This window comes from Phaseolus vulgaris, chromosome 9 (genome assembly GCF_000499845.2).
Source record: "Phaseolus vulgaris cultivar G19833 chromosome 9, P. vulgaris v2.0, whole genome shotgun sequence".
NCBI classification, from domain to species: Eukaryota; Viridiplantae; Streptophyta; class Magnoliopsida; order Fabales; family Fabaceae; genus Phaseolus; species Phaseolus vulgaris.
Genome location: NC_023751.2, coordinates 7188379 through 7198879, shown reverse-complemented (window position 1 = coordinate 7198879; position 10501 = coordinate 7188379). Strand labels below are relative to the sequence as shown.

The window sequence follows — 10501 nt, the reverse complement described above, 5'->3', positions numbered from 1 at the left end:
TTGAATCCTTTCCCCAGGAGAAAATATAGATCATTACGAATAGAAACTGAACGTGATTTAGAGAGACTAGGAATACTTCGTAAACCAATCAGCACACTGAAAAAACATTTGCATTTAGTGTCATCGTTTCCTGCAAATTTATATCATTGTATCATTGTATGTTGATTGCTCTCCATATTTGAATAAAGACAATTCTTGATGAAATAAAATTTTACCATTTTAAGATAAGTTTCCTTAATTTGATTTTGTACAAGTTTGGCCTTCATTGGAATTGTCGTTAGCCTTTAAGGGAAGTTTATATTAACAAGGAAAAAACCAAGTTAAAAAAATCAAAATTAATGAACCGTCATTTTTCAGGTTGCTTCCAGTGTTTGGATTAATAACAGTTTGTTTTAAAAATCTTCATGTGATGCTATAAGTTTAGCATTACCAATTGTGGTTTGCTTCAGAATATATTTTTTTTAACACATCAACCATACAAATTATTATTTTTGCTTAACTTTTAAGATGATTGCTATAAAAATTAATAAATTTATCACACTATAGAGAATCTCAATTATGTTAACATCGAATATACTGCAGCACTTCCCTAAAAATACATTAAAAAAAGAAAGTAATAAAAAGAAAGTGAATATTATTCCAACTAATATTATCCGCATTTTTTATTTTTATATAACTATGTTTAATAGTAAAATTGAATAAATAATATTATTATTTACACATTATTAGTAAAAGTGAAAATAAAATACAAAACAATTCAGAGCAAACATCATTCACCTTTTTCACTCTCTTTCAACATTACTGTTCCATTTAACCAAAAGTTTGGTCTTCTCATCTTCTTCATTATTTCCAATGGACAAATGCACACTCATCACCATGTGATTGTAAAATAATAATCCCAAAACACAAACGTCATCATCTGGAGTAAAGTGTCACCATTCATTGGTTTATGATTTTTCCACTTTCCCATGAGTCTTTGTAACATTGATAGGAAAAGTTGACTCTGGGGAGATAAGAGAGTGAATACCAAAATCGCCCAAAATTTAAATTCAAAACTATCCTTTTTGTGTCTGCCGCGGTCATATGCTTCACCACCCTCATTCTTGATGATATTACATAACAGGTTGACTTTTAATGTAACAAAACAAAATTATACATGTACCATCAATTTTCAATTTAAGTTGGATGAATGACTTACCTTCTTCTGCATTTAGATGCTTCCGTGTCGTGCAATTTGATAGTTTGAGTTCTTTGACATTTTTATGAGGGATAGGTTGGAAACATGAAATGATGGGGTGAGGGTTGTTATGAACATGAGGGTAGAAAGGTTTGTAAATCTCTTCCAATTCATTAAGCACCGTTTTGGTTTATGAGAATTTCCGAAATTCACAAAGTAGGTCATCTTGTTCAGCACAAAAACCTTGAGAAAGAATGAGATTCGGGTTGTCCATAGTGGTGGCTAGGGCAATGGTGCATCCCATAATAGCTTGCAAATCCTAGGCCATAACGCGTGAAAGTTCTTCAAACTGCAAATCGCAGACAATAAAATTAAAAGAGATTAAGGAAGAAAAGAGATACAAAGAATAGAGAGAAAATAAGAGAGAGAAAAGGTAATGAGACCAAAAGATTAATTTGAGAGAGTTATAAATGTTCACGAAACAAAAAAAATGGAGAATCTTGTTAATAGAATGGTTTTGGTAATTATTATAAGAAACACAAAACAATAATTATATACATACTTACGAATTTGCAAGAGTCAACTGTGTAGAAGCCAGTGAAAAACACTACTTACTGGTTGATTTGATTTCGTGGTTCTTGAAACAAAATTACGACTAATATTTTGAATAAGAAAATAGAAAACGAAAAAGATATTTGATGGGTTTATAAAGCCTTCAGTTTATATTTAAATTTGAAAATTTAAAAAAATTTAAAATTCAAAATTTGAAAATTTGAAAATTCTGAAATATGAAAATTTCGAAATTTTAAAATTTAAAGATTTTTTGGGTTTAAAAAATTTAAAATTTTTGAAAATTTAAGAATTTTTAAAATTTAAATTTTAAATTTTTTGAAGTGTTTTACTTTAGGGTTTGAAATTTTGAAAAATTGAAATTTTTTGAAATTTAAAAATTTCGCAAATTTAAAATTTAAAAATTTTTAAAATTTAAAATTTTGAAAAGTTTCAAATTTAAAAAGTTTGAAAAAATTTGAAACCTGAAGGATTTTACCGTGGCAACAGTTTCTAAATGGAATCCTTGTAATTGAAAATCAACTACCATTATGAATCCACTCTCCCACAATTCTACATCGGTGGCCCATCGAACAATCTCTCTTTGCTTATGTCTGCGGTGAGTCAATCAAAATCGCCGACTTCGTTACTACGGTCATCCGTTCCACACTCGACGTTGAGTCAGAATCCATTACCGCCATGACACTCAACCTGACAATTGCAGCGGTACGTTCTTTCCCTTTCAATGTTTTATGTATTAGCACAATAAGAATAATGTTATTATCAATAAATAAAAAATAAAAGTAAATTCATACATTGCAATTTCATCTTCTATTTGCAATTTCATCTTCTATTTTATAATTGAAAGACAACACTTACTGGTTGGGTTCCTGGGTTCGTGGTCGTGGAACGTAATGATGACTTCTCATATTTTGAATATGAATTTGAATATGAAAATGAAAAGATCGTTTGATGAGAGAAAATAATGGGAGAAAATGATGGGAGAAAAAGATATATTTAATTTTGATTTTTAAAAATAATGTTATCTATTCTGTTATATATTTCTGTTATACATTTAAAACTGTTAAAAAAATGAAATAATATATTTTTAAATTTTTAAAATAATGAAATAAAATATAAATCTAAGAATAAAATTGAAATAATATTATATGACAGTTAGAAGAGTAATCCCCTTTATATATAGGTATAAATATACATATTCACTTAAATAACAAATTTATAGAAATAAAAGTCAAATTTATCTTTAATAATTGATTAAAAATTAGAGTTAAGAAATGATAGTATAAATTATCTTTTCAAAACCCGATGACATTTCAAATATAACCACGAACAATATGTTTTAACGTCTAATGATGATTTTCAAAGCCTCAAGTATATTCAACTCTTATATTGTAAACTAAAGGGAGTGTTTGTCAGAGGCTTTTGTTTAACTTATATAAATATAAAAAAGTTAAATTCAAGAGTATGATATGAATATTTTATAAATCATTCTTATGAAATCTTTTAGAATTTAATTAGAATAATATAAAGGTTTATTACATTTCCATTCAATTTATTATCAATGTAAGTCTATTGATTTTAAAATAATTTATTAAAAAAATATAATAAAAACGATTTAGTTGATAGTATACAAAAATTGACTAACATTTTCAAAAATCTTTTAAGCAATCATACAATACAGAAATCAAGGTTTAAAAAGAACATGACACTTGAGAAAAATAGTTTTCAGGAAAGATAAAATATTAAGCATAGCAAAAGTGATGATAAATAATCTCAGTTTTGGTGTTCATTATTTTTGTGACGTCCTCTTATTTAGTCCTTAAACAGAAACAAGAAATATTGTACCAAAAGCGTGTGAGTGGATCATGAAAAATCTGTGAAAAGGCCAAGCAAGCTGGGAACCTCTCATTTGGAAAATGGAACAAAGGAAAAAGGGTTCAATGTCATGTCTATCAAAGAATGTGGAATACAACCGTGAATAGGACCAATCATCCTTGCACTCACTATACCCCAATCGATAACTAGAAGCATATTCGTCTTTTACACAGCCGCTAGGTGTTTTATGAAGAATAAAAACACAATATACAGCAGATTCTGAGTAGTCACACTTTTGCAGAAAATAAATCAAACATTCTCAAACCACAAAATCTAATTAAAAAAAAGCAATTTCAGAGCTTGACGAGCCCTTCTATTTTCTTTGTATAATTACCTATTCAGAAAAGTTCAGTCAGGACTAACCCAAACATGTAATGTTGTTTGGTCCAGACCATAAGTTGACATGCTTCATAGAGATGTACCTTTATTGTTGTTATAAACTTCACCCCAATATGACACGTGGTTTCAAAGATACCATCACCTGAATTTAACCACAACACAAGATATATCATCCTTACTGTCTCTTTTTAATGCTTCAGCAGTAAGTTGCTTAGCTGCCTTCTGTGGGTCTTTCGATCTTCTAGCAATATCCACTGCGTCTTGATTCGTCATTACCTGGTTTATCACATGCAAATGAATTCTTTTTTCGATTTTACATTGAACTTCTAAAAGCCAGAACCATGAAAACAACAATACACTATTGTTTCACCTTCCAAAGTCCATCACTTGCAATGATTAGAATCTCAGTATCAACATCTATGTCAGTATCCTGTACATCAGGGTCTGATCGCAAATGTGACTTGAGACTCTTGTCTCCAAATGCACGAGAAACAGCTAGTTGTCCATTTACTCTAGGCACATCACCTTGCATCACCATTATTTAAATCATTAATGTTACATTGAGTATCTATGTTACGGAGACTCAGTGCTCCCAAAAATGCAATCTCACTAATACCACAAGCATTTGATAACTACTATTGTAGTGCTGATTTCACAGCCAAGAAAAAAAAAACTTAAGTTCATTGTCGTTGTTATAGTTCTTTGATATTAGCACTTGAATACAGTTTATCTCCATTAGTAAAAATCCCTTGACTTTTGGGTATATGGTTAGAGTAAAATGAAGAAAAAGAATATTTCTAATAAACAAAAAGTGGAGATCCATACAAGAAACAAGAATTAAAAGGCACATACACTCCATAAATTGAAAGAGTGGAATGGAAGCTTTGAAGTACCTGGCAAATTAGAGACAAAGCCACCTCTATTTTCAATGCTGCCTCGTTCCATGTTTGGCTCGTGGTCTATAGTCATTTGTTCAGCTTGACCTTTTCTTGAAAGAACAGCTCGTGAGTCTCCAACATTAGCTATCCACAACCTTCGCCCATTGATCAATATAGCAGTTACGGCTGTTGATCCACCACGCCCAAGATCAGAACTGTGTGATATAATTTCCTTATCTGTGCTCTGGTATGCTTTTGAGATGGAAAGATTGGGGTTTTCCCAAAATTCCTCCTGGGGTATTAAATGAATTAGAAGAATGTAACAATTCCAATCTGAATTTTGATCTCAAACACAGGAAATATATTGATTTTTCACAACACTGAAGAGTTTCAACCAACCTCCCGCAGTATGTTGGTAAACAAATGTTTTTGTAAGTAGGCTGGCACACTGTCACCCAAGTGGCCATCATAGATAGCAAATAAACCCAATTCATTATCTTTTATCTGTGCAAACTTGGCAACATGATAATCCTCCATTGGGTGATTAGCTTTCCCTTTTACAAGGCTGAAACCATACTTAATTGAGCCTTCATGATTTTTCCCCTTACCAGTGCTGGATGAAGAACGTGCTGCTACAAGCTGTAAAGCAACCAACACAGAGAAATTGAATAGTCCTGCCAATGCAGGTGACATAGGTAGAAAGGAGGATAAGTATTCGATTGCATCACAAAGCCGCCTTCACTACATTAACAACCTCCTATCAAACAAAAATAGAACCTTTCAGAGTTCTTGGAGCCATCTAATAGATGCTGAGGAATGACCAAGACAAAACATGTTTTGTTGGATGTATCTAAACCTTGAGTGAGGTTGCTCAAATACAGACTTCTAGGTTAGTTGTCTTCTACTATTAATTATTGAATCACTTTATTCCCCTGTCATTCCAAAACCCAGATTTCTAATCCCAATAAAAACGAGGATGCAGACAACACTAGAATTCAATAACAAATTTAAATTACCAGCCAAGCAAATTAGATACACTAAACTTCTAGATTAAGACAGGGTAGAGTGACAGAAAAGAGTGAACCATGCCCCTTCGAAATATAACAAGTACAGGTTTCCAACATAAGTACTATAACGCAATAATGAAGAATTCACAACACTGCAATTTGGTCAAATAATTCGAGTTTTCCCTCAAAGCCAGTGACCAACAAAAACTAGGAACATAGCCATATAATTTCTATCAAACTCAATATACAGCATATAACGTTTCATGCATAAGCTCAAGACTACTAAAAGTTACATTCTTACCTGAGAGTAGGAAGCCTTAAAACAGCACAACTTATCCATGAATGGAAAGAATTTTTTTTTAGCAGCTGCTTCAACTAATTCTCAGCACAGACCTCTTGGCTGACACCTTGAATCCAAATTTGAAAAAAAAAAACACTTCCCGGTTCCAGAATCACAACCTGTGTGATAAAAAAACCCAAAGACAATTCTCAAAAACAGTATTTCACGAACAACCCAAAACCCCAGAAAAGCCACTAGACCAAGCAGTGACACAAGGAAAGGAAAAAGTGAGCTAACAACGAATCTAAGCTCACCGGTCCAATCAAATTTGAGAAAGGATTGAACTTGCACTTGGACTAGGATGGTTCATGCTGTTTGTTTTGGCAGTTTGCAAAATCTAAATTACAGAAGCGAGTGAGATGAATGAGAGAGGGAGAACATAAATAAAGCAAAGAGATAAATTTTGAAGGAAGGTTATGTTGTGTATGAGACAGAAAGGAATCGTATGATGCCTATGTTTTTCTCTGTTATGATATTATTATGTAACCGTTTCGGGAACCTTAAGCTTCACAAAGACGGAAAAAATATTATATTTTTCTGTTGCCAAAGAAAAAGGGTTCCACAAACACATACCAATGACTTCTTTCCTGTTGACTTTTCTAGTTTTCTACTGTATTATAAAATAACTATCTTTATTTTTTCTTTTAAAAAAGCTTAATCTTTATTTCCCTCTTCATAAACCATAATTATTAAATTAAAAACCAGACGGATCTTAGAATTAATATAATATTATATTATTATTTTAATCTTCACATATATATAGTAATTTTATGAACATTAAAGCAGATTTAAGAAGAAAAGAAAATGACCATTTTAGTAAGACGACTTACGCGGTTTTACACATTGTCTGTATATATCATGCTCCTATTAAATACACTTCCGTAGCGTTACACACTTCTTTAACTGATATTGTTTTTTTTTTATATTTTTTAATTTCAGACTTTAGTATAAACAGTTAGAATTATTATAATTAAAGAAAATATTTATAGTATATACAATGACTCAAATTAACTTAAAGTATTAACTTCCTTTTTTTAAAACTTCTGTTTTACATTAATTTTATATAATAGTTGAAATAGTCATGATAGTGCATGCGTGTTTACGTTTTTTTTATGATAATAAAAAATAAAAAAATAAAATTAAAACTTTAATTATGTAATAATCGTTAAAATAAAATGAAAAACAAATCGAAAATTTGGTTAGTGAAAATAAAAGTGATACGGAAAGAGTATATAAAGAGTGAAAATGCTTGAAAAGAATATGCACATTGAAAAACAGTTATTAAAACAAATTTTTATTATCTAAATAAAAAGCAAAATAAAAATAATAATTATTGTAGTTTCTTGTATATTATGAAAATTAAAAACACGTATGTTAATGAAAATGTGAGTGATATAGTATAGTAAAACTACAAAAAGAATAAAAACGGTAAAAATAATATGCCAAACAGTTATCAAAACCAATTCTTATTATTAAATTGTTATAAATTATAGATGAAAGATAAAATAAAATAATCATTATTGGTAGTTTCGTCTATATTTTGGAAATTAAAAAGTCATTTAATAAAATTAAAAGGGATACCATAAAACTATATAAAAAAACAAAAACAATAAAAAATAAGTTATCATATATTATTAAGTATTATAGATATTGGACTAATGTGATGTCTTACAATTTTGGATTGACGGAGTTGTTTCTTCATGTCTATATCTAGGGAAGTATTCTCACATTTTACCTTTATATAATGATTTCACAAAGATACCTTGATTTTGATTTTGTTTCTAAGTTTTGAGATTTTGGTAGATACTCTTGTTTGTTTATGTTTTGTAATCAACATTGATTTTTATTTTTAAAATAAGGTCAATAGTCAATTTGGGTTACAACTAAATTCGTTATTTAAGGAAATTTTAAAAAAAGTCTTTGGTAAATGAAGAATATTTCAATGTTGGATATTACGATTCTTTTGAAAGTCAACAATCAATACAAAATTGTTAAAATATCTTTATTTAGTTATAAATAGTTTTAAAAACTTTTATATTTGTTATAAATATGTCAAATTATTATCTTAAAAAATAAATAAATTAACAATTACTTTTATATATATATATATATATATATATATATATATATATATTTCAAAGTTTGCATTTTATTAATTAATTTGAGTTATGTATTTGTGAAAATCCTATATTTTTTAAATATATATTGTTTCAACCTTAAATCAGTTAAGATAATATGATTAAGGTCAATCATGGTTTCTAAGATAATATTGTTATGATCAAATAAGGGAGAGATACTTTTGGTTCCGATTCGTATGTAACGTGAGATTATTAAATGTATCATAACAAATCCTAGTTGAGGACTAAGTGAACGATGATTCGTTTTTTAAACCACTTTTCATTATCATAAATGATGTCAATATTTCAATCAAGTCCGTTACAGGAAAAATGTGTATTTAAATTACTCTTAGTTCTAACTCCTAAGTAACGTGAGACTATTGAATGTACCGGAAGAAACCTCAATTGATGAATAAGAGAACTAGGATTCGTTTTTTGAATCACTTTTTCATTATCATAAATTATGTCAATATTTCAATCTATTATGCTTAAATAACAGTATTAAGGTCAATAACTGCATACGAGATGTGGTTCATTTTAGAACTTGAAATTCCATTACGATTTTATTCTTAGAAGACATTTCTTAATATTAAAAAAATATGTATTTAAATTGTCATTGGACTTGATTCCTAAACAATTATGCATAATTTTATTAACATATTGATATTAAAATATTTTAAAATGTTATATTAATAAAAATGACATAATTGAAGATTTTTTTATAAAAAAAAATAATTAAGTTGTAAACAAATAAAGTTCAAAGTTTTAATTAAATCTATAAAAATTAAAGAGTTAAGCTTGAAGCCTAGTTGAAATGTCAAGTTGTATAGTGATAAGTTGTACAATGATGTCTAACCTGAAAACTTTTATTAAAAAGAAAGTTAAGCTTGAAGCATCAACTTTCTTACCAGCTAAAAATATCCGTTTTTTTATTAAAAGTAATATAATAATGTATTAAATAGGTTCAAAAGAATAATGTGGTACTTTTAGTACCACTACTTTTTTTTCAACTTGAGAAATTCAAATTCTCACTCTCTCTTAATAACATTTCCGTAAAAAAAAAAAGAGGAAATGCATAAATTAATAATAAAATATGACCTCAGACTGATTTCTATTCTGCAGTTTTAATTTGTAATAAAAAATAAAAAATAAAAAAATGAAAATATAAAATTCATTTTACAACCTACTAAAATAAATTAAGAGCTCATGTTTAAACTAAAAGTGAGCATAAGTTCTTCCAAATTTATAAAAATGGGTTTCATAACAGGAGATTTTCTAAGTTTTGTTTTTAAAATATTATTTTTTCACTTAGTTGATGTTATATTGTCACTCATTTTATATAAAATAATAATTTTGTTAATCTAATAGTTAAATTATAATTTTATACTATTATAATTATTCATATTAAATTAAATAATGAATATATTAGTATAAATTATGTCAATTTTAACTTATATAAATAATATATAGATAATTTTAAATTAATATAAATTTTATAAATATAATTTATGAGAGGTCAACTTTCAATTTAATTATGTAGTTTAAAAAACATGAGTTTAATTAGAATACTTTAAAAGGTATAGTATTAATTTAGTATAATTTATTTATTTTCCTTATAATTTTATCTTTCCCCTTTAAGAGATAATAGGAGCATATCTTGGTCTCCAAATTTATAATCGCAAAAATACTTTATAACGCAATTAATACAATAAAATGATATTTTTATTATATAATCAAGTGAAATACACTACTAAACAATTATTAAATAAAAATTATTTTTATTAAAAAATAATAATTAATTACTATTGAATAAAATAAATATTATAGATTAAAAAATTATTAATATCTAAAATAGTTTTATTAATAGTTGGTAGCTAAAATTTTGATAGTTAATTAGATATTAATTTTAAAATTATTTATTAATAATAGAAATTACTTTAAATATCAATAAATAGTTTCTAAAATAATATCTAATTTAATTAATATTATAATTAATTATTTTTTATCAGTAAAATTAATTTTTATTTAATAATTTTTTTAGTAATATATGTACTAATTTGTCTTCCTATTAATATTTTTATGTTATTTTATTTTATTGAGTCAAAATGTAATTATTATTATATTTTTATTATTACATATTAATGTTTATATTGATTTTAAATTCAATATACATGTTAATATTTATTTATATAATTTAG

At 27.4% G+C, this 10501-nt stretch overlaps 1 protein-coding gene across 1 annotated transcript; it reads right to left on the bottom strand.

Annotated features, from left to right (window-relative positions):
- Window positions 1-3697: 3697 nt before the first annotated feature.
- On the bottom strand, window positions 3698-6647 carry LOC137821786 (probable protein phosphatase 2C 10). Its single transcript, XM_068626538.1, is given in 7 exon segments — window positions 3698-4237; window positions 4332-4486; window positions 4855-5131; window positions 5239-5499; window positions 5502-5513; window positions 6148-6305; window positions 6441-6647. Coding segments are annotated over 6 exon segments (882 nt in total). The 5' UTR covers window positions 6187-6305; window positions 6441-6647; the 3' UTR covers window positions 3698-4099.
- Window positions 6648-10501: the final 3854 nt, after the last annotated feature.